This window comes from Phacochoerus africanus, chromosome 3, assembly GCF_016906955.1.
Source record: "Phacochoerus africanus isolate WHEZ1 chromosome 3, ROS_Pafr_v1, whole genome shotgun sequence".
NCBI classification, from domain to species: domain Eukaryota; kingdom Metazoa; phylum Chordata; class Mammalia; order Artiodactyla; family Suidae; genus Phacochoerus; species Phacochoerus africanus.
The window spans coordinates 117,538,624-117,563,239 of NC_062546.1; the positions used below are offsets into that span (position 1 = coordinate 117,538,624).

General features: G+C 40.9%; 1 protein-coding gene across 1 annotated transcript in view; it reads left to right on the forward strand.

Annotated features, from left to right (window-relative positions):
- Nucleotides 1–11,754: 11,754 nt before the first annotated feature.
- The window catches only part of FUT10 (fucosyltransferase 10), a 71,835-nt gene continuing 58,973 nt past the window's right edge, over nucleotides 11,755–24,616 (forward strand). The window contains exons 1-2 of the mRNA XM_047772521.1: nucleotides 11,755–11,948; nucleotides 23,018–23,368. Coding sequence (XP_047628477.1) covers nucleotides 23,165–23,368 — 204 coding nt within the window. The 5' untranslated portion in view covers nucleotides 11,755–11,948; nucleotides 23,018–23,164. The remainder of the gene's footprint in view (nucleotides 11,949–23,017; nucleotides 23,369–24,616) is intronic.

Here is a 24,616-nt window from a genome sequence, read left to right on the forward strand (position 1 = left end):
TGCAAGAACAAAGGGTTCTGACAGCAGAAGTTTGCAACAGCCAGCCACACCTACTCCCCTTTTAGTGTAAAGTCCCTGCTTCTTGCCTCAACAACCTATCTCTGGATTCATTGACCTGAGGTGCTGCAAGCAGTACGGATAACTGTACGTTAAATGCATAGTTTACATGAGTACATAATTTACATTACTTCATAAAAAACAGTTGTGATCACTTTCACTAGTCTACTGCCCTATACAAGGCTAGTTTAGAGACCAGAGGAAAATTATAAATACATTTATCCTTTTATGTAAAATTAAGTTTAAAACAATGTGAAAGAACTCAAAACCTGGATGTACTCTCCACCTGGACCGCAACACACTCCCCAAATTGTTTTAAGTATGTTAAATGGTATAACCTAAATGGTTAAGTAGGTTAAATGGTGTATTTTTTTCAATTTGATTTAATTAACTCTCCATCCCTGCTCACCACCAACAGATGTCTCATGAATAATTTTTTAATTGAGATATAATTGACATATACCATTATATTAACTTCAGGACTACAACATAAAGATTTGATATTTATGTACATTGTAAAACGATCACCACAATAACTCTAATTAAAATCTATCACCATACATAGTTACAAAAATTTTCTCCTGTGATGAGAACTTTGAAGATCTACTCTCTAGGCAACTTTCAAATTCATTACAGTATTATTAATTAGAGTCACCGTGCTGACTATATATTACATATACTCCCATGGCATTTAAATATATATTACCTGCTCATGACTTATTTTATTACTGAAAGTTTGTACCTTTTGTTCCCCTTCAAGAATTTTGTCCCCACTCCACCCCTTCCCTCTGGCCACCACAAATCTATTCTCTATATATATCAATGAGCTCTATTGTTTTGTTGTTTAGTTTTTAGATTCCACATATAAGTGAGATAACAGGGTATTTGGATTTCTCCGACTTATTTCACTTAGCATAACGCTGTCAAGGTTATGCTATGTTGTTGCAAATGGTAGAATTGCATTCTTTCTTTTGGCTGAATAATATCCCATTATACATATATATGACACTTTCTTCTTCTTTTTTTTTTTTGGCTTTTTGCCTTTTCAAGGGACACTCCCGTGGCATATGGAGATTCCCAGGCTAGGCGTCTAATCGGAGCTGTAGCTGCTGGCCTACACCAGAGCCATAGAACTCTGGATCCTAGCCACATTTGCGACCTACACCACAGCTCATGGCAATGCTGGATCCTTAACCCACTGAGCAAGGCCAGGGATTGAACCTGCAACCTCATGGTTCCTAGTCAGATTCGTTAATCATGGAGCCATGAGGAGAACTCCGACACTTTCTTTTTAAATGCATCCATCAGTAGACACTTAGGTTGTTTCCATATCTTGGCAATTGTAAATAATACTGCAGTGAACATGGGGATGCATATATCTTTTTGAGTTAGTGTTTTCATTTCCTTTGGATAAATACCCAGGAGTGGAATTACTGGATCACATGCTAGTTTTGTTTGTAATTTTTGGAGGAGCCTCCATACTCTTCTCCCACCAACAGTGCCGAAGAGTTCTCTTTTCTCCACATTTTCACCAACACTTGTTTTGTTTTGCTGGGTTGTCTTTTTTTTTTTTTTTTTGGTCATGCCATGGCATGTGGAATTTCCTGGGCTAGTGACTGAACCTGAACTACAGCTGTAACCAGAGACACAGCAGTGACATGCCAGATCCTTAATCCACTGAGTCGCTAAGGAGCTCTTGTCTTTTTGATAAAAGCCATTCTAACAAGTGTGAGAGAATATTTCATTGTGCTTTTTGATTTGCATTTCCCTGATGGTTAGTGATGTTGAATATCTTTTCATCTTCCTGCTGGAAAAACATCTATTCAGATCTGTCCATTTCTTAGATTATTTGTGGGTTTTTTGTTTTGTTTTGTTTGCTATTGAGTTGTATCATTTCTTTATATATTTGGGGTATTAATCCCCTATCAGACATATGATTTGCAAATATGTTCTTCCATATAGTAGGTTGTCTTTTCATTTTGTTGGTGGTTTCCTCTGCTGAGCAGAAGAATTTTAGTTTAATGTAGTCTTACTTGATTGTTTTTGCTTCTGTTTCCTTTGCTTTTGGTGTCAGATCTGAAAAAATCATCACTAAAACAGATGACAAGGAGCTTACTGCCTATGTTTTGTTCTAGGAGTTTTATGATTTCATGTCTTACACTCAATTCTTTAATCCATTTTGTGTTAATTTTTGTGTATGATATAAGATGGTGGTCCAGTTTTGGTCTTTTAAATGTGGCTGTACAGTTTTCCCAGCACCATTTATTGAAGAGACAGCTCTTCTAGCATTGTATGTTTGTTGCACTTTTGTAAATTAATGGATCATAGAAGCAGGGATTACTTCTGGGGTCTTTATTCTGTTCTATTGATTTGTGTGTTTGTTTTTATGCTAATAGTATACTGTTTTTATTACTATAGCTTTGAAACATAGTTTGAAATCAGGGAGCATGATGCCTCGAGTTTGTTCTTCTTTCTCAAGATTGCTTTGGCTGGAGTTCCCGTCGTGGCTCAGTGGTTAATGAATCCGACTAGGAACCATGAGGTTGCGGGTTCAATCCCTGGCCTTGCTCAGTGGGTTAAGGATCTGGTGTTGCCGTGAGCTGTGGTGTAGGTTGCAGATGTGGCTCAGATCCCGCATTGCTGTGGCCCTGGTGTAGGCCAGCGGCTTCAGCTCTGATTAGACCCCTAGCCTGGGAACCTCCATATGTCGCAGGAGCAGCCCAAGAAATGGCAAAAAGACAAAAAAAAAAAAAAAAAAGACATGGCCGTTTTTCAACTATAAAAAAAAAAAAAAGATTGTTTTGGCTATTTGGAGGTCTTCATGGTTCCATACACATTTCAGGATTGTTCTATTTCTTTGAAAAATGCCATTGGAATTTTGATAGGGATTGCATTGAATCTGTAGATTGCTTTGGGTAGTATGGATATTTTAACAATACTAATTCTTCCAATACATGAGCACAGAATCTTTCCATTTATTTGCATTTCCTTCACATTCTTTCATTAATATCTTACAATTTCAGTGTGCAGATCTTTCACTTCCTTAGTTAAATTTTTTCCTGGTATTTTATTCTTTTTGATGCAATTGTAGATGGAATTGTTTTCTTAATTTCTTCTTTATAGTTAATTATTAGTGAATAGCAATGCAACAGATTTTTATATATTGATTTTATATCCCGCAACTATAGTGAATTTATCTATTAGTTCTAACAGTTTTTTGTTAAATAATCTTGACTTGCTACCAATCTTAGAAATGGCTCTTAACAAGTTTTCCTCCTAAAGAGCAAAGATGCCAAATGGAAAAGCAGAATTTAGAAACATCCTCAAAGTGAGAAATATTTTTAAAAAGTAATTAGAAGTTAGAGTTCCCATCATGGCTCAGCAGTAACAAACCCAACTAGTATCCATAAGGACTCTGGTTTGATCCCTGGTCTCACTCAGTGGGTTAAGGGTCTGGCATTGCTGTGGCTGTGGCATAGGCTGGCACCTGGAGCTCCGATTCGCCGCCTAGCCTGGGAACTTCCACATGCCACAGGTTTCCGCTCCCCTCCCCCCGCTGCAAAAATGTAATTACAAGTAACACATGAATGCAGACTAGAAAGCCTAGAAAGTGAAAAGTAAATATTTTCTTTTGCTCCTCTCTTTAACTAATTTTGGAACACCTGCTATATGTAGGTGCTGGGGACACAGCAGTGAAAAAAAAAAAAAAAAACAGGATCTATGTCCTGATGGAGATTACTTAGATAGTTGATGTAATAATATTAGGGAGTGGTAATGTTATAAAAAAGTAATGAAGCAAAGTAGGTGAAGAGAGATTGAAAAGGGGATGCTCCTTTAGAATATGTAATCAGAGAAAGACTCAGAGGTGATATCTAGGGAGCCTCAGTGAAGTGACAGCATAAGTCATATGAAAACATGTGAGTATCTGTTAAGGCAAATAAAGAGCAAATGCAAAGTCCCAGAGATAAGATGCTTGGAGTGATCAAGGATCAAGCAAGGGGAATGCATGGGCAGAGGGTTGTGAGAAAATGGGAGAGAGGTAGAAATTTGGGGGAGCAAACTGGGGCCAAATCAGGCACAGGGTAGTTAAATTCAGCTTCACAATAAAATAAACAAAGGCTTTAAAATATCCCGATGTAGGTGTCTATGCTAAAAACTACAAAATTTGTCGAGGCCAAAAAAATTTTTTTAATGGAGAGATTTATCATGTTCGACTTGAATGTCTCATTGTCGTCGAGAAAACTGTTCTCTACTGCTTGATCTACAGATCCATTGCTTTCCAAGTCATCCAAAAGGATGCTTATAGAATTTGACAAGCCCATCATGAAATATATATGAAGATGCAAAGGATCCAAAAGAAATAGAAAAAAATGCATGTGTGCATGCATCTCTGTGCATACACAGACATATGCTGGCACACACACACCCCAACAGAGAAAGAATAGCCAATCAAATGGCACCAAATATTAACAGCTGTTGAATTTGGATAGTTAAAAGGTATTAGGATTCAGTATTTATTTTTAAAGTATAGCTCTCAAGATCTGCACATGGATTGCATGTGGAATGTGAGAGAATGCAAAGAGTCAGTGATGACTCTGCCATTTGGTGTTTGATCAGCTAGCTAGGTAACCAGAGTGCAGATTTGGTGGGTAGTCAGTTTTGGGTTTGTTAAATTCAAAAGGTCAAATTAGATATCCAAGCTGAAAGGCTAAAAGAGCAGTTAGAACACAACTCTGGAGTCAGGTGAGAAATAGCACCCTAGATATACATTTAGAATGCGTTAAGATTTAAAACTATGAGCCCTGGTGAGGTCATCTGGAGCTGTGACATTGACATATTTTTCTGGGGTACTCCCTCAAACAATTGTGGAAAGCTATATGCTCCTTCACATATTATTAAACTGCTACCTAAGAAATTTCATCGTAAGAGTTCCAGTCGTGGCTCAGCAGTTAATTAACCAGACTAGCAACCATGAGGATGTGGGGTTCAATGTCCGGCCTTGCTCAGTGGGTTAAGGATCCGGCATTGCTGTGAGCTGTGGTGTAGGTCAAAGATGCAGCTCAGATCCCAAGTTGCTGTGGCTGTGGCATAGACCGGTGGCTATAGCTCTGATTTGACCCCTAGCCAGGGAACCTCCACATGCCACAAGGGCGGTCCTGAAAAGAAAAAAAAAATTTTTTTTCATCATAAATTTAAATAGTTAAAATTATGTAATTTATGGCATGTTTTTATTTATTTTAAAATTTTTATTTATGTGTGTATTTATTTGGGCCACACTCATGGCATGTGGAAGTTCCTAAGGCAGGGATCAAACCCACACCACATCAGTGACAATGCCAGATCACTAACCTGCTGCACCATCAGGTAACTCCTATGGCATATTATAAACCCTGACATTTTAAAAGATTACAGTATTCTTGGAACCTAAATAATTGGAGATTTGAAAAACAACATCTTTAATTTAAAAAAAAAAACTGAATAAACCCTAACAATCAGAAATATTGTATAATTCCTCTTTTTCTTGCACAAAAATATATTCTATTTCCTTGACAGAATTTTTTCCTAATGTAACGTACTTTTAATCTTGAGAAATGCTTTATTGACTATTTTATCATATTCCCTACCACAAATATTATTAAAAATTAAAAAAATTTAAATGCCCTGTAATCTTAAAGCTCTATGTATTTTGAAAAAAGGCAATGGAATGAGTTATCATTGCAATTATTATTAGTAAACAACTGATTAAACACTTATGTTAGAACTTTTCAACGTCTCATTATGTCTTTAAATTTTCTTACACACAATTATATATTGTTCTCTTTTCTTCATGGCTCTGGACCAGTTTTCCTCCCCACAGCCCACGAAATTATTGAAATCTTTGCTCATCATCTTAGCTACCTATTTTTGCTCACCTTCTAGGTCTCTGGGTTGCCACGTTAAAATCTGCTGTTTCCTTGAGGGTCAATGTGGGTTCACTTCTCTGGCTTTCTCTTCCTTTCAGGATGTAAACCTGGCAAGTTATCATATTTTGGCATCTTTTCCTCATATTTTGTTAGCTTTAACAATTGTTCTTGGTGGTAGAGTTGGTCGGAAATATGTTAAAGTACTTTGGTGCATTCTTGGGTAATTTTTAATAATGGTACTATCAACCACCTTCAGGGGAGATAGTGATCCTGCTACAAAATATCTAATTGTGAGGCAAGGAACAGATGAAGGTGAATACAATTTCTTGCCAAGATACTAAGATTTATTATTCAAAAAAGAAATTTCTTATAAAGCTATAATATTTGCATCCATTTGCAATGGCTGCAAATTATAAAAAGAGAATAATGGAACAGAATAGAGAACCTGAAACATTTCCACTCATAGAAGCAAAGTCAGTACATGACAGAGGTGGCATTGTTGATTAGCAGGGAATAGATGAATTATGAATAAGTTGTGCAGGGACAATGGGTCATTCATGTGTGAAAAGATAAAACTGGATCTTTATATTATAAATATAAACGTTTATTTCAGAGAAGAATAAAGACCTAAATGTGAAGACAAAATATTTAAAAGAGGAGTTCCGGCATGGTGCAGTGGTTAACGAATTTGACTAGGAACCATAAGGTTGCAGGTTCGATCCTGGCCTTGCTCAGTGGGTTAAGGATCCATCGTTGCTGTGAGCTGTGGTGTAGGTCAAAGACGCAGCTCAGATCCTACGTTGCTGTGGTTGTGGCGTAGGCTGGCGGCTACAGCTCCGATTAGACCCCTAGCCTGGGAACCTCCATATGCCGCGGGAGCGGCCCTAGAAAAGGAAAAAAAAAAAAAAAAAAAAAAAAGAGGAAAATATCACTATGATCTCAGGGTAGAAAAAGATTTCTTAATTAGGATACAAACAGCACAGACCGTTAAGGAAAATACTGGTAATATGACCACATAAAAACGAAAGACTTGTGAGCATTAAAAGTCATAATAAAATGAAAAAAACACAGAGACTATAAACAATTTTAAATGTATATTATTGAAGAGTCATAGAATCCAGAACACAGGATGAATTTCTATTTATCAGTAATAAAGAGAGAAACATCAACAGAAAAGGGGCAAAATATGTGAACAGACACATCACAGAAAAAGAACATAGATGGTCATAAATTTGGAAAAAGATGTGCTCATGCTAACTAATAACTGTAAAATGTGAATTGCAAATATAGTTAGATGCCATTTCACATTACCGAAATGTCCAAAATTAAACTGCATAACACTTCAATAATCATAACATCACAAATGGAGAGGATAAACCAAAACGCTTATTGTTATGATAGATACAACATACACAACTCCTCTTATGATGTATCCTCACCAAAAATCAATCTGATTTTGAATCTGTGTATGGAAATCTAACCCATATTGTAGCCTCCTATGTAGGTTCCTTTGCTTATTTAAAATGCACACACCGGAGTTCCTGTCGTGGCGCAGTGGTTAACGAATCCGACTAGGAACCATGTCGCAGATCCTACGTTGCTGTGGTTGTGGCGTAGGCTGGCGGCTACAGCTCCGATTAGACCCCTAGCCTGGGAACCTCCATATGCCGCGGGAGTGGCCCAAGAAATAGCAAAAAGACCAAAAAAAAAAAAAAAAGTGGCTTATAAATTAAAAAAAAAAAAAATGCACTCACCAATCTGTGGAGTGGTCTGCCTCTTGGATTTCTCCCTTCTCTGCACATAGTGGTAGTGGTGTTGGGGTGGTGACTGGGGGCAGCAATTTCAGATTTCATCTGGGAAACTCCCTGCGAGGCTGTGAACCAACAATTGAAGGGCAAGCCGGGAGACCAAAGAAATGGGTTTTGGGAAAGAGGGATCCACAAGGGAAATCCCGGGTTGGCTATGACCTCTGTGTGGGAAGGGGTGGCCTGTACATGAGATGCTTATGGTCCAGTTCTTATGAGTGTGGGGATGCCCTGAAAACACTGCCTGCTTCAATGTCCTTTTTTGAAGGATTGTGCAGAGCACAGAGAAGGGAATCTCATGTGATCTCTACTGGGGGCAGTTCAGCTGGACACTGATGCCCAATTAGAGGCTGAAACACAAGTTAAAAAGTTAGAAGAGCTGAGGTTAGAGAGATGTGTGGTGCCCACTGATCTGCTAGCTCTGGGTTGGGCACACAGGTGGGAGAGCAGATTGGTGAGTTGGCGACCTGAGCTTGTGACAAAACCTGATTAGGATCCTAAGAGGTGAAAGGAATCTCTAGGAAGGAGCTGAAAATAAAGAGGAGGATGTTGTGATTGCTGAGAAAAGAAGGAAATGCCCTAGGTCCTCTCATCCCTAATACAAAGGAAAAATTTAAATAACAATTGCCCCAAACCGCCTAGGAAAAAACTTACTTTTTAAAAAATCTGTCTCTTGAGGTTGTAAATCTTACATGTTTTTAAAAATATAAACACCCCAGGAATTAACCAAAACAGAGCCTATGGATACTTAAAAAAAAAAAAAAGTGGGAGGGAGGCTTTTAAAAAATACAGACTGTTCTGTAAAAATTCTCTTGCCAAAACTGATTTGTAAAAGAGTCAAGGTATTTTCTTTTGTTTTTTGATAAAATTAGTAGAAATAATAAGGATGAAAAAAACCCAGTGTATTTAAAAAAGTAGGACTATGTTTCTAGTAAAAGGTATGACATGCATTTTTGATAAAGAAAATAAAATGTTTGGTTTGTTTATAGATAAAAAGATATGTTGACTGAAAAAAAAGTTGCACAACCTAAAGGTTGAGAATTATGTTTTATTTGAGGACATTACTGAGGACAATAGCCCAGCAATAGTTTCTCAGATAGCTCTGAGGACTGCTTTTTTTTTTTTTTTTGCCTTTTCTAGGGCCACTTCCGTGGCATATGGAGGTTCCCAGGCTAGAGGTCTAATCTGAGCTGCACCTGCCAGCCTACGCCAGAGCCACAGCAATGTGGGATCTGAGCCACGTCTGCGACCTACATCACAGCTCATGGCAACGGCAGATCCTTAACCCACTGAGCAAGGCCAGGGATCGAACCTGCAACCTCATGGTTCCTAGTCAGATTCGTTAACCACTGCACCACGACGGGAACTCCTGAGGACTGTTCTGAAGAGGTAAAGAGGAGCCAGGATACAGAATTTTTGCTAAAACAAACAAACAAACAAAAACAAGGCATGTAATCAAACATCAAAAGACACCTCACGGTTATGATTTTAGTGCTTTACTACGTATGGGAATACACAAGAGTCTGGGCTCATTGAAATTATTCCTTTGATATGCACTTAAATATCTAGGGCCAGTCTCTTGTTTTTCTCTGTCCTGAATTCCCCTCAGAGCACACCTTCAGGGGTGGCTGATGGCTTCATGGTGGGGAACAGTTGTTGTTTACTGGATTGGCAGGCAATATTTTTTTGGTCCACAGATATAAAGGACTTTTTTTAATTAAAAATTTTTTTGTCCTAAAACAAAACTATTATTTCAAAAAAAAAAAGACAAAACCTAATTAGAAATAAAAACTTTCAAAAAGTTTATATCAGTCTTAAAAGATTTATAAAAATCACAAAAGCTTTGTAAAAATCAAAAAGTTTGTGAAGGACACATCTTTTAAAACTATTAAATGTGGTCAAGCTAAAATTAAAATCAATTATTTAAATTTAAGAAAACTTAATATCAAAAGTGCATGATATAAAATAAAATTTGGTTTTCTCTCTGTTTAAAAGACACATTTCTGGTCTTAATAAAAAAATTGTGGACAAAAGTTTTTCTTAGCTTTAACATAATCTGCCTAGAATACAAAGATTTTGTGTTTAAAAAAATCTTCATCAGCTCTTTAACCACGGCTATTTTGAAATCTTTTATCATTTATAAACAATTATTGTTTTACTGAGATGCTTTTATAAAAGTGTTTCTACAGGAGTTCCCGTCGTGGTGCAGTGGTTAACGAATCCAACTAGGAACCATGAGGTTGCGGGTTCGATCCCTGCCCTTGCTCAGTGGGTTAACCATCCGGCGTTGCCGTGAGCTGTGGTTTATGTTGCAGATGTCGCTTGGATCCCGAGTCCCTAGCCTGGGAACTTCCATATGCCGTGGGAGCGACCCTAGAAAAGACAAAAAGACAAAAAAAAAAGTGTTTCTACAAAGACTGCAATGATGCTTCCCCTTAAAAGAGAAAAAAAAAAAAAAAAAAAAAAAGCTTGGGCAAGTACAGATCAACTGGCCTTCATGTGAGAAAAACAATAATAAAACTCTCAATTGCCCCCCCTAGGTTACCTCGCAGTTTCACACATGTCCTAGGCTGGTAACCCTGAACTGCCCCTGGTCTCTTCCCCATATCAGTAAAACATATACAATTATATCATTACATTAAAGACATAATGTTACTATGTGAAGACTTACCCCTGCTGCGGGACACTCTGCAGGCTTTGAGTTAATTGATGTAATTCCATCGCTAGTCTGAGACCATATTTTTGTATGATGTCTAGTCTTTTAAATATGTTAAGGTGTGTTTTGTCACCCAGTATACCTGTTTTCCAGGGTACATATGTATGCATGTTTCTTAGGCATATATCTTGGAGTGGAATTTGTGGATCACAAAGCAAGTACATATTTGGTTCTAGTAAATACTGATAGACAAGTTTTCCAAAGTGGCTGTAACAATTACAGCCTAGCCAAGAGGGCACAAGTGCCATGTGCTCCACAGCTTTGCTTTTGCTCTGTATTATCAGTTTTACCATCATTTGGGTGACTGTGTAGTAGTAGCACCTCATTGCTGTGTTAATTTGCATTTCCCTGAAGACTAAAGAAGTTAAGCATTTTTTTAGGTATTCATTAGCTGTTAGGATTTCTCTTTGGTGAGGTGCTGTATTTTTTGGTCCTTTCCCTCTCCTTGCTATTGGATTGTGTTTTTCCTATTGCATTGTAGATGTTCTTGCTATATTCTGAATGTGAATTCGTTGTTAGGTAAATTTATTGCAAATATTTTCATTTACTCCCTGGATTGTTTTGAATTTACTCAATAGTGTCTTTTGAGGAACAGAATTTCTCACTTTTAATGACATCCGGTTTATCTGTCTTTCCTTTGTATTTGGCATTTTCTAGAAGTTGATATCATTATTATCAACCTGCTTTTACAGAGAAGTTAACTGGGCTACTTGGCACCAGAGCTCTCAGGCCTGGAGGAGAGCGAGGCAGCCGCGGGCAGCAGTCATGCTCGGGTTGCAGTAAGTGGGGGACCAGAGCGTGCACAACTCTGAGGGTCAGTTCCAACTCACATGTTGAACCCTAGATGCCTCGCATGCCTCACCCGAGTCCCGGCCTCCCAAGGTGTTGAATGACCTCCCTAGGTTTATCACTTCAGGTCAAGACTAGGGCAAAGTAATTTCACGTGGGTCCTGTGAAGTCGAATTTCTTATAGTAGCTGGCAGTCAGTGGTAGCTCTAAGAAAATACAGCTAAATGACCGTCCAGTTCAGACTACCAAACCCTGGGAGCTGATTAACTAACGGTACCAGGCCTCTGCTTTGCTTAAAAAGTTCTCAATTTTCCTGAATAGGTGAATTTCAATGGGCTCCAGTCTTAGTCTGAAAAGCACAACCCGTCCCGCGACTTAAGAAGAGGATCTTCAGAGATGCCCCCACGCACCCCCCCCCCCCGAACTTTCCAGAGCGTTTAGCGCCACTGGCTGGCGAGCGAGGGGAGGGCGGGTGTTTTCCCAGAGCCGAGGTCCCACTAGCGTTTGAACCGGCCTCCGAGAAAACCCGGATCCGGGATTGCGGGGCCGGACCGCGCGGAGGGTTACCCCTTTTCCAAATCTCTCCGAGTCTGCGCCTGAGCTCCAGCCCGGCGGGAACTGAAAGTGGGAAACCTCCGGGCTGCAGACCGCCCAGCAAGCCTCGGTCTCCTCAACGAGGTGAGTGCGACCCTCTGGGTCTTTCCTGGCTTGAGCGATGGCGCGGTTCGGGTAGGGTCTTGGTGCGGAAAAACGAAAAGAGACTTGTCTGATGGGCACGGAGGCCGGGCCGCTGCCCGCCCGATTCTCAGCCGAAGGAAACTGTTCTGTGCCCAGAGGAGAGTGTGTGTAAGAGGGAAACGGGGTTGTGTGGGAGAACGAAGCCAAGTCTCTTTTGGGAAATCTTGAGCAGCGCTTCTCAGGACCACTGCCTGAGACGGAAACCTATCTGGCTGCTGAAATGCACAGGTGGGAGGCAGGCGATGCGCAGGGGCCTCCGCTGGAACCCCGGAGGCGCGCGGGTGCCCCCCTTCCCCCCTCGAAGGGAGGTTTTCTCCTACCTCCTGGCCCGCCGCGGTCTTCCCAGCCCCACCAATTCCAGAACCTGACTCCGCCTCTCTGTGTTGTGAATGGCTTCCTTCTTCCCTGAGTCTCGGCTGAGAATCACTTGTTGCTGAAGCTGTGGGTGCTGAAGTCGGAGCGGTGCTGGCTCTCCAGCGGTAGAGAGCGTTGTGTCTTAACTGAGAAAATGTTCTGGGAGAACCCCCAGAACCGCAGGCTTTCTTTATCATATACAAGCCATTTCATAAGTATTTTTGTACTTCAGAATAGAACTGCTTTTGTGTAAGATATAGAAGGAACATTGGCGTGATTTTCAGACATTTTTCTGGGGATCTTTTTAATGAATACGTAACAAATGCCACGCAAAATGACTGTTTTTCTTAACTCTACAACTCCAGCAAACTTTACCCCCGCCCCCCGCCTCCTCCTAAGCGCCCTGAGATATTTGGGTCGAGTATCACGCTTAACTTGGATTTTTAATTTCATTTGAGGACTGCGTGCAGTTTTGAATATGGCAGGTTTGTCTTCAGGACCGCATTCTCCCTATACATCCTTCCTTCTTTCAAAATGAGACACCCCAGAAGCTCAGGACCACTCGTGGGCTTGCTAATGATGTCACACTGCAATTAGGGCCTTGTTCTCCGACCTGGACCACGTGGTCTCACAAGGAGGACTCCTAAGGGGTCCGGGCTATCTGCATTGTATAAGCAATCCATGCATTTGCATAATAAAGTGGCTTTGCCAATAGCCTCCAATTTAGTCTCAATTTTAGAACTTTCTCCCTCTCCTGCTTGTAAGCCAAAAGTAATGTCCTAGCATCAGAGGATCATTAAGGTCTGCTCCATTTAAAAAATTGCTGTAGTGATTCATTTGCTGGCCTCCTGCTAGATGGCAGTGTGTAATAGTGAATTTAAATATACAATCTCAACTGATAGCGTTCTTATGGCTCATCTTTTACTTTTCAATTAAAAAAGTAGTAAGTGTTCAGGTTTTATCTTACAAAAAATTCAAACTAAGGTTAAACTTAGGAAATAATATTGTTTGGACAGTGATGTTCATATGTATGTGAGTATTGCTCAATAGGCAGACATTTCCAACCCATATTTAAATGCCCTCTAAATTTGGAGTGGAAAGAGTTGATTCAGTAAGAAAACCCATACCTGATTTAATTGCTATCATTCTGTAATAAACTTTTTTTTTTTTTTTTTTGCTTTTCAGGGCCACATCCTCCATGTATGGAGGTTCCCAGGCTAGGGTCAAATCGGAGCTGCATCTGCTGGCTGCTGGCCTACACCACAGCTCATGGCAATGCCAGATCCTTAACCCACTGAGTGAGGCCAGGGATCAAACCTGCAACCTCGTGGTTCCTAGTCCGATTCAGTTCAGCTGGGCCACGATGGGAACTCCTATAATAACCATTTGTGGAGTTCCCGTCGTGGCGCAGTGGTTAACGAATCCGACTGGGAAGCATGAGGTTGCGGGTTCGGTCCCTGCCCTTGCTCAGTGGGTTGGCAATCCGGCATTGCCGTGAGCTGTGGTGTAGGTTGCAGACGCGGCTCGGATCCTACGTTGCTGTGGCTCTGGCGTAGGCTGGTGGCTACAGCTCCGATTAGACTCCTAGCCTGGGAACCTCCACATGCCGCGGAAGCGGCCCAGGGAAATAGCAAAAAGACCAAAAAAAAAAAAAAAAACCATTTGTGATAGTGTTCTTGACCATGAGTTTTTAAAATTTAAAAATTAAGTGTATCTATTTACAGTGTTTTTCAGATATTTTTTGAGAATAAAATTTGAGTTTTCATAAGTTAATGTTGAATTACTCAAAAGGAGAATGAAGATCAAGTAATCCTAAACTTGTCATGTAGAAATATTTCGTGTTTTATATTTCTGGAAATCTTAGTTTTTTTTTTTTTTTTGTCTTTTTGCCTTTTCTAGGGCCGCTTCTGCGGCATATGGAGGTTCCCAGGCTAGGGGTCGAATCGGAGCTGTAGCCACCAACCTACGCCAGAGCCACAGCAACTCGGGATCCGAGCCACGTCTGCAACCTACACCACAGCTCACGGCAAACGCCAGGTCCCCAACCCACTGAGCAAGGCCAGGGATCGAACCCGAAACCCCATGGTTCCTAGTCGGATTCGTTAACCACTGCGCCACAACGGGAACTCCTGGAAATCTTAGTTTTTGATGAATTAGATTGTCTTGATTATTGTCTCTTACTTAATTGACTTTTCTTCTATGCTGTGTTCCTGGGCACCATTCAGAGAGCTGACTTTTGGGATGAACCTTTGAAGATCTTTTGGTCCTGCCCTTTGTCTTTAGGGATGTGAAGTATTAGCCAGATTTTGTCACAGTTATTTAATCACTTCCTCACTCATGATTACGTAAATGATCAAAGCAGTTGAAAAATTTTAATTCAGATCTTTTTGTCAGGAAGGAAAATTGTTAGAGTAACCAATAAGCCCTTTTTGGAGAAAGAACAGTTACAAAGAACATGTTCCAAGGAAAAAGAGCCCTGTTCTCCAGGAGCTGCCTCAGCTCTCAGTGTGATACAAAATCTTCCCAGTCTTTGGCCCCTTCCTCCATTTAAAGACATTTTTTGGGGGTGGGGGTGCTGCACTTGTGGCATATGGAAGTTTCTGGGCCAGGGGGGTCGAATTGGAGCTGCAGCTGCTGGACTGTGTCACAGCCACAGTAACTTGGGATCAGAGCTGAAGCTGTGACTTACACAGTAGCTTTTGGCAGCCCCGGATCCTTAACCCACTGTGCGAGGCCAGGGATTGAACCCAATCCTCAGGGACACTGTGTTGGGCCTTAAACTGATGAGCCACAGCAGGAACTCCAAAATCTGTTCTTTTTGAGTGCTCCTGTTTGGGGCTTTGTATCAGTCTTTTTATTTAGTTTTTTGTTTGGGTTTGTTTACTTTCTGCACTAAGCAGACCTCCTAAGTAAGATTGTATTAATACTGTATAATTTGTGTGCTTCAGTGTTTGTCTGGAATTTAAGAATATAAGAATTACCTTCAGTGCTACAATAGAAAAGCAAAATTGCTTGTGCTACAACTTCTGTCCTCCTTTTAACCACCCACATTAATCACCAGTGTTGATTCACAGGGCTGTCAGTATCCCTTTCTTTCTCATTATTCTCTATTTGTCTCTCCTGCAGTGTGTGCTTGGTCAAAGAGGATGACCTTTCCAGGTAGAAATCTGCAAGGCAGAGCACTCTTTTTTTTTTTGTTTGTTTTTTTGCTTTTTTAGGGCTGTGCCGGTGGCATAGGAGGTTCCCAGGCTAGGGGTCAAATTGGAGCTGTAGCCACTGGCCTATGCCACTGAGCAAGGCCAGGGATCAAACCTGCAACCTCATGGTTACTAGTCAGATTTGTTTCTGCTGGGCCACAAGGGGAACTTCAGAACACTCTTTACTTAAAAATAAATACTCAACAAAATACGAAGTCCATTAAAAAAGAGTGATGAACACATTAATACAAATAAAAGTTAATAAAGAAAACTGAATGAAAGCGGAAACTGTGGAATCATCACACCATGCTCGTCAGGTGCCAAAGGGATATTCAGGGGGCTAAGGAAATCTTCTGCAAATTAACAACCTTAGTCAACTGTTTATAATGTTCAGTGGTTGTTTTATATGCACCCAATAAATAAGCTTTAGAGAGTTCCCTAAAATCCCCAGCATTGTCTCCACTGCTGTGATAGAAACAAGCACAGTGTATGGGTCTAGATCTCCTGTCTTGGTGCTGGGGAGGAGTAAGGCCCCTAAAGCAGGTAGCCTTGAAAGTCCAGGAGAGGAGTTTCTGTTGTGGCTCAGCAGGTTAAGAACCTGACATAATGTCCATGAGGATGAGGGTTCAATCCCTGGCCTCACTCAAAGGGTTAAGGATTTGGCGTTACCGCAGACAGCATAGGCTGCAGAAGTAGCTTGGATCTGTGGCTGTGGTGTAGGCCAGCAGCTGCAGCTCTGAATTGACCCCTAGCCTGGGAACTTCTGTATGTTGCAAGTGCAGCCTTAAAAAGGAAAAAAAAAAAAAAAAAAAAGGAAGGAAGAAAACCCAGGGAATGGCTAGGAGAGTGAAAGAGGTTTGGATGTCATAGGTAGGGACCAGAGCCTAGAACAGGAGCTGAATTCTAGGAACAGCCAGGACAAGTATAGGTGTGGCAGAAGCTAAGGAAGTAGGGTGGGGTCCAGGAAATCTTGTTTTTCTGAGCTGATGAGTTTGATCTTTATCTTGAAATCTTTGGGAAGCCATTGATGGATTTTAATCAGAAGAGAGATATCCAGTCTGCATCCCAACAACATTCTCTACAGCTGAGTGGAGGGTGCTAATGGATCATACTGGTAGAAATCCCACTTATGGGGCTTTTGGCGTCACCAAGTAGGAATGGATGAGGAGTGTTGGTGAGGACAAGTAGATGGAAGGAGTGAGTTAAAAATTGCCTAGAGAGTTGTCCAGAGCCCCTTAGAACTTTCCATCTGCTGGCAACTTGTCTGTCTTTCCCAGGATAGCAGCCCCCATTCAAGGGATGCTCTGAGGATTTATACATTATAAAATGAAAACATCTTGAGAGAGTCTGCCTATTTGAGAAATTGTACTTAAATGAGTAATTTAAGTTTGGTAATTACATTCCTTTGAAAGGCTTTCCCTTGTATAACCAACCTTCAACTCAGTTAAGACAGTGGCTTATTAACCCAAATGTCTAGATGAGAGATGATCCAAGGAGACTTTTCAGAGCTTGGGTTGGTTTCTCATTTTACAGCCAGAGGCTCAGGCAGGAATCATCTTAGTCCCAGTTCTGAGACCTGCACCTTGGACTGGCCCTTAGGCTGACATTTGAAGTTGGAATCTTTAGGCTGCCCATTCACTCTGAGATATTCTGTCTCTCTTCTGTCCACTTTAATTCAAAATAAAGTGGAGAATATTGAAGTTATTTGGGAATGAAAGTGTTGCTGGTTTGGATGGAATAGCACTTGCAGGAGTAAGAGGTTGTCACACTCAGCTCCATACCCCTTTTTGAGCAGCAGATGGCCAGCCCCAGGCAGTGTCCATAGCCGTACCAGGCTTTTCAGGAGCTCAGCACTTGGGTCAAAAGGGTTAGTTAGCAAGTCCATTTCAGATGTTATCTACACGGTTCTCTGAACACACACACTGCTTCAGCCTGGGAAGGAGTATTCTGGGGCACTGGTCTTGGAGGACTCTGAGATTCACCCTGGGGGCAATGATGAAACAGAAGGGAGCTTTCTTCTTGGAGTCCCATTGTATTGGTGCTTATTGTCCTTCACAGTGCCTTCTGCAAGCTTGTTTGTCCCATCAGTCAGGGAACTGCTGATTTGATGGCAACTCCTGGGTAATTAATGCCATATGTTTGTTAGATTGACATACCCCAAGGCCTGGTTAATTGCTGCATGCTATAAATCATAATACCAGCTACACTAGCTAGTTCTATTCTTTAGTAGTGGGTATTTAACCACAGCTCAATCCTTGAGACCTATTATGTACTTCAGGCTTGGGGAATATAAACTAAATTGAGATTCTTTGGATGGAAGAGAATCTGTAACCCTAAATTCTTTTGTCATAATTTGTACAGCTGTGTAAAGACTTACAAAGACCCGAGGATAGGTCCGAGCTATGTAGTAGCTCTAAAAATATCCCAGACTATGTCCTCAAACTCTCTCTCCATCTTTAGTTTTCCTTTATTTCTGACTCTTTTGTACTGTTAACAAGCTGTCAGTGTTTTCCCCTTCTTTTTCTTTTCTACTGATCTGGGAGGCAGGTGACCTGATTTCTAGACCCATGTCAGCTTGGGTAAATGAAGTAAACTATGAGCTTGGGTAAATGAAGTGAACTTACCGAGGGTCAATTTCTTATTTGTGGGAACTGAGAATAATGATAACTACCTTGCCTAACTTTACAAAATGGTTAGTCAGTAAGACTGAATGGAGTGATACATCAAAAAGTCTTCTGAAAATGATTAGCTTTGTACCCATTTAAAGTGGTCATATTATTTCATTACCTAATCTGGGTTACATTAATTATAGTTATAGTAGATTGCTTTTGCATATAAAATGAAAATTTAATAATCTTTCTGTTATAAAAGGGAAAGAAATGATGAGAGTTAACATTTATTCTTTACTGTGAAGAAACTGAGACTTAGAAAGATTGAGCACTTTGTCTAAATTTATATTACATATAAATGACAGAGCCAGGATTGGGGCCCAAAGTGCTCGCTCCTCATTTGATGTGGTTAATAGCTACTAGCATCTATTGAGTAGAAGGAAAGGTGCTTTTCAGGTTCTTATGGATTTTTATTACTTTTTTCTCTGGTATATCATCTGATGGAGAGCTGTTGTACACAAGGTTTTTTCCTGTGATTTAGGCAGATAAGCTGTGAGTGTTAGGATTATCTGGTGGGAATTTTATAGCTTTAGTATTAAAAAATACAAAAAGGATGCATGAACTTAGGAATCTGACTATTTTCTGGTTGTAGTACTTATCAAAGTTACAGTCTTGGGCAAGTTTCTTTACTTCCTCCCAATGAAGTTTTCTCACCCTTTAAAATGAAGATAGTAATTGCTACTTCATGAGCTGTTGGGCAGATTGAATGAGCTCATGCATGCTGAGTATTAAGGAAGGGTCATTGTAGGTCACTCAACAAATATTAGTGATCTCCTTTTCTTTGGCAAAGTGAGTTTCTCCTTTTTAAATTCCAGTTGATCAGACAGCAACATACTTTATATGAATTCAACTTCATTTTTCACTTAAAGCTATAATAAAAAATAATAATATTTAAAAAATGAGGCTAGCAAACATTTATTGGAAATTCATTATGTGTCAGGCTCTGAAATAAGTGTTTTGCCAGTTTTATCTCATAGAATTCTCACAGTAACTCTCAGATTAGGCACTCTCTGGGAGTTGAATTGTGAAGAGGCTGAAGAGTTGAGAGTTGAATCCTGGCAGGCTGACTCTCCAGCCCATTCTCCTCATCACAGCGGATTGTGGGACTTCTGTGGATGAAAGAAGAAAAATGCACTTTTGGCTGTTTATGAGACCAAGAGTCATTTTGTTGCTGAGGGAGAAAAATAGCCTGGACTTAAAAATAAATCAAGGGTCAGAGCTCCTCCTAATGCACAGTGGGATTGGAAGCGTCTTGGGAGCACTGAGATGCGGGTTCATTCCCTGGCATGGCACAGTGAGTTAGGGATCTGGCATTGCCCCAGATGTGGCTTAGGTCCAGACTGTGGCTCAGATCTATCTCTGGCCTGGGAGCTCCATATGCTTCAGGGTGGCCAAAAAAACAAAACCAAAAAACAGTACCTTTGAAAATTATACCCCCCCAAATTTAAATACTTAGGAATAAACCTACCAAGGAGGTGAAAAACTTATATGCTGAGAACTATAAAACAATAATCAAGGAAATTAAAGAGGATTCAAAGAAATGGAAAGATATCCAATGCTCCTGAATTGCAAAAATTAATATTGTTAAAATGTCCATACTACCCAAGCAATCTACAGATTTAATGTCATCCCTATGAAATTATGCATGACATTTTTCACAGAACTTGAACAAATAATTTAAAAATGTATATGGAACCATAAAAGACTCAGAATTGCCAAAGCAATCCTGAGGAAAAAACAAACAAACAGGAGGCATAACTCTTCCAGATTTCAGACAATATTGCAAAGCCATAGTAATCAAGACAGTGTAGTACTAGTACAAAAACAGACATACTGATCAATGGAACAGAAGAGAGAGGCCAGATATTTCTGGCCAGACACCTACGATCAATTGACCTTTGACAAAGGAGGCAAGAATATAAAATGGGGGAGTTCCCTTTGTGGCTCAGTGGAAATTAATCTGACCAGTATCCAGGAAGATTTGGCTCAATCCCTGGCCTTACTCAGTGGGTCAAGGATCTGGTGTTGTGGTGAGCTGTGGTGTAGGTTGCAGACTTACCTTGGATACCGCATTGCTGTGGCTGTGGTGTAGGCCAGCAGCTGTAACTCTAATTTGATCCCCAGTCTGGGTTTGGCCCTAAAAAGCAAAAAAAAAAAAAAAAGAACATAAAATGGGAAAAAGACAGCCTCCCTAGCAAGTGGTGATGGGGAAACTGGACAGCTGCATGGAAATCAGTGAAGCTAGAACATACACACCATAGCAAAGGAAACCATTAAAAAAAAAAAAAGGACAACCTATGGAATTGGAGAAAATAGTTGCAAACCATGCACCCGACAAGGGCTTAATCTCCAAAATAAACAAACAACTCATACAACTCAACAACAAAAAAACAAACAGCCCATTTGAAAAATGGGCAGAAGACCTAAATAGATATTTCTCCAAAGGAGACCTACAGATGGCCAGCAGGCATGTGAAAAAATGCTCAACATCACTAATTATTAGAGAAATGCAAATCAAAACTACAATGAGGTACCACCTTACATGGATCAGAACGGCCATCATTAACAAGTCAACAAATAACAAATGCTGGAGAAGGTGTGGAGAAAAGGTAACCCTCTTATACTGCTGGCGGGAATGTAAATTGGTACAACCACTATGCAAAACAGTATGGAGGTACTGCAGAAAACTAAATATAGAGCCACCATATTATCTAGCAATCCCACTCCTGGGCATATATCGAAACAAAACTACAATTCAAAAAAATACATGCATTTCTATGTTCATAGCAGCACTATTTACAATAGCCAAGACATGGAAACATCGTAAATGTCCATAAACAGATGAATGGGTTAAGAAGATGTGGTACATATACACAGTGGAATACTATTCAGCCATAAAAAGGATGAAATTATGCCATTTGCAGTAACATGGATAGACCTAGAGATTCTCATACTAAGTGAAGTGAGTCAGAAAGAGAAAGATAAATACCATATGATATCACTTACATGTGGATTCTAAAATATGGCACAAATGAACCTATCTACAAAACAGAAACAGACTCATGGACATAGAGAATAGACTTGTGGTTGCCAAGGTGGGGGGAAGGAGTGGGATGGACTGGGAGTTTGAGATTAGCAGATGCAAACTATTACATTTAGAATGGATAAGCAATGAGGTCCTGCTGTCTAGCACAGGGAACTATATCCAGTCTCTTGGGATAGACCATGATGAAAGATAATATAAGAAAGGGAATGTGTATATATGTATGACTGGGTCACGTTGTTGTATGGCAGAAATTGGCACAACATCATAAATCAACCATACTTTAATTAAAAAATTAATATAAATTACCAAAAAATAAAAGCGTTAATAGCAAAAAAAAAAAAAAATTAAGGTAGGTGCATGAGGGGGGAGCACACCTTTAAGACCAAAGTTTTCAACCAGAATTATATGTCATTTTTATATTTCTCATTGTATCTTTAATTCCATATTTGAAGGGTATGCAATCAGATGTCAGGATCAGGTCCCTGGAGTGCTCCCTTCCTCTGGAATGTTGCACTCCTCTGAACTCCACATGTCATTAGCTCAAGGCATTTGACTTCATAGAACCCTGGGAGTGAGAGGCATTCTCTGGGACTTTTTAGTTCGTTTAGGAAAATTTGGGGGAGTTCCCTTTGTGGCTCAGCGGAAACATACCTGACTAGTATCCATGAGGATGCAGGTTCCATCCCTGGCCTTGCTCAGTGGGTTGGGGATCTGGCATTACCGTGTGCTGTGGTGTAGGTTGAAGATGTGGCTCCTATCCTGTGTTGCTGTGGCTGTGGGGTAAGCCAGCAGTTGTAGCTCTGATTTGACCCCTAGCCTGGGAACTTCCATATGCCATGGGTGTGGCCCTAAAAAGACCAAAAAAAAAAAAAAAAAAGGAAAAGATAATCCATTTTGTACAGTTGGAAATCTTATTTCAGGATATCCAGAGAATCATGTTGCCCACAAAACTCACTACTTTTTTTTTTTTTTTTTGCTTTTTAGGGCCACACTCGCAGCATATGGAAGTTCCCAGGCTAGGGGCTGAATTGGACCTACAGTTGCCGGCCTATGCCACAGCCACAGCAACACCAGATTGGAGCCGCATCTGAGACCTATACCACAGCTCACGGCAACACCGGATCCCCAACCCACTGGGTGAGGCCAGGGGTCGAACCCACATCCTCATGGATGCTGATTGGATTCATTTCTGCTGAGCCACAGTGGGAACTCCAAAACCCACTACTTTAGTGCACTTGCCATAAAAGTCTAAACAGATAAATCAGTAGCCTAAATCCCTGATGTTATGGCTACAGTTTTCCTTGGGGGGAACTGGAGTCAGTTGATCGTTTTCCATTTTTGATCAATGCTCGAAACTTTTGTTTTTTCTCTAGTTTTTACATTAGTGGGTGGGCAGTCCTAGTAATTTTTGCTTCACTTCTCTGCTCTTTTGAAACTTCAGCAGAAGGAAGTGATTTTATGTCAGTTACCTTTGAAATTCAAATCTGATAGTAGAGAAAATTAACTGAAAGTACCCTTTTAATTTAGGGACCTGAGTGTAGATCTGCTCTGATGGGCTCTGTGACCTTGAACAAGTAGTTCATCTCTCTGGTCGTGGCTTCCTCATCTTTATGTGAAGTATTAGGTTTACATGATCTCAGAGGTTCCTTTTAGTTTTTAAGCTTTAGGTTTCTACACGGTAACCCTGCAAAATTATGTTTATGGAATCTGTGCCATGGCTGAAATAGTGTTCATTCGTTACAGATTTTTTTTGATGCTGTTTGGCTTAAGGAATCTCCAGCTGCTCTGATGATAGCTTAAGAAGACTGTGTGCTGTTCCCTTTCAATGCCAGGCCTGGCCTGCTCAGACCTTGGATCTCTGTCCTTCATGGAGACCAGGTCCCAGCAGGAATGGCAGAGGAGCAAATTGGCACCCAGATGGTTCCTCCACGTGAAGGTGCCTTGTGCTGCGGGCTGGCTCAGGAGCACCTGGTAACCAGGCTGCCCCCTGCCAGTCACCTGGGGCAGGGCAGCATGGTTCGGATACGGAGGAAGAAGCTTTTGGCATCTTGCCTGTGCGTCTCAGCTACCGTCTTTCTGCTCGTCACGCTCCAGGTACCAAGAATTTGGGTTGAGTACTGTTAATTCCTGGACCTTTGCCCCCACCCCCACCCCATTCTCTGAGAGTGCTTTACTTTTTGCCTCATCTCCCAGGATCAAAAATTTCTAAGGCAGGGAAAGTGCTTCTTCTTCTTCTTTTTTTTTTTAAAACAGATGAAGCAGTTTTAGTGAGTGGGTGTGTCAGGTAGAAACAAAATCAGTGAGGGGATCATTTATGACTTTTTTTCTATGGCCACACCCACAGCATATGGAAGTTCCTGGGCCAGGGGTCGAATCAGAGCTGCATCTGCAGGCCTATACCACAGCCACAGCAACACCAGATCCGAGTCATATCTGTGACCTATGCTGCAGCTTGCAGCAACGCTGGATCCTTAACCTACTGAGTGAGTCCAGGGATTGAACTCACGTCCTCACGGACACGTTCTTAAGCCACCGAGCCCCAGTGGGAACTCCTCATTTGTGACTCTTGCAGGGCCCTGGTTTTAGAGGAGCAGAAGGTAGAATTCTGTCCATCTTATTGGGTGAGAATTAGATGGCTTCTTCCAAGTCCCCATCATCGTCATCCCTTCTGAAGGGTGGCATTCTGCAAGTATCAGGGACTGTTCTGAGGACAACCTAGTCTGTTGTAGAAAACACAAATACCTGCAATTAATACATTTGTCTATTGGGGGAGTGAAGTGAAACATTTCTTCAGTTCTCATATTTATGTCATTTAGTTGGTTATTCTGAACTTGCTGATTTCCAATTAAAATAAGAATTTCACAATGATGGTGAAAATTTAGATATGAGTTCACCTATCTTGGCCCCCACTCAGGTACCAACTGTCCATTTTAACATCCCAGAGGGCTTTTTTTTTTTTTTTTCAGGGCCGTACCCATGGCATATGGAAGTTCCCAGACTAGGGGTTGAATCGGAGCTCCAGATGCCAGCCTACACCACAGCCACAGCAACTCGGGATCTGAGCCTTGTCTGTGACCTACACCACAGCTCACTGCCATACCAGATCTTCCTACTGAGTGAGACGAGGGATCAAACCCACATCCTCATGGATACTATTCAGGTTTGTTTCTGTTGAGCCACAACAGGAGCTCCATTATTATTATTATTATTTTTCTTTTTTTGCCTTTTTAGGGGTCGCTCCCATGGCACATGGAGGTTCCTAGGTTAGGGGTCAAATTGGAGCTGTAGCTGCCGGCCTATGCCACACCACAGCAACGCAGGATCCAAGCCTTGTTTGTGACC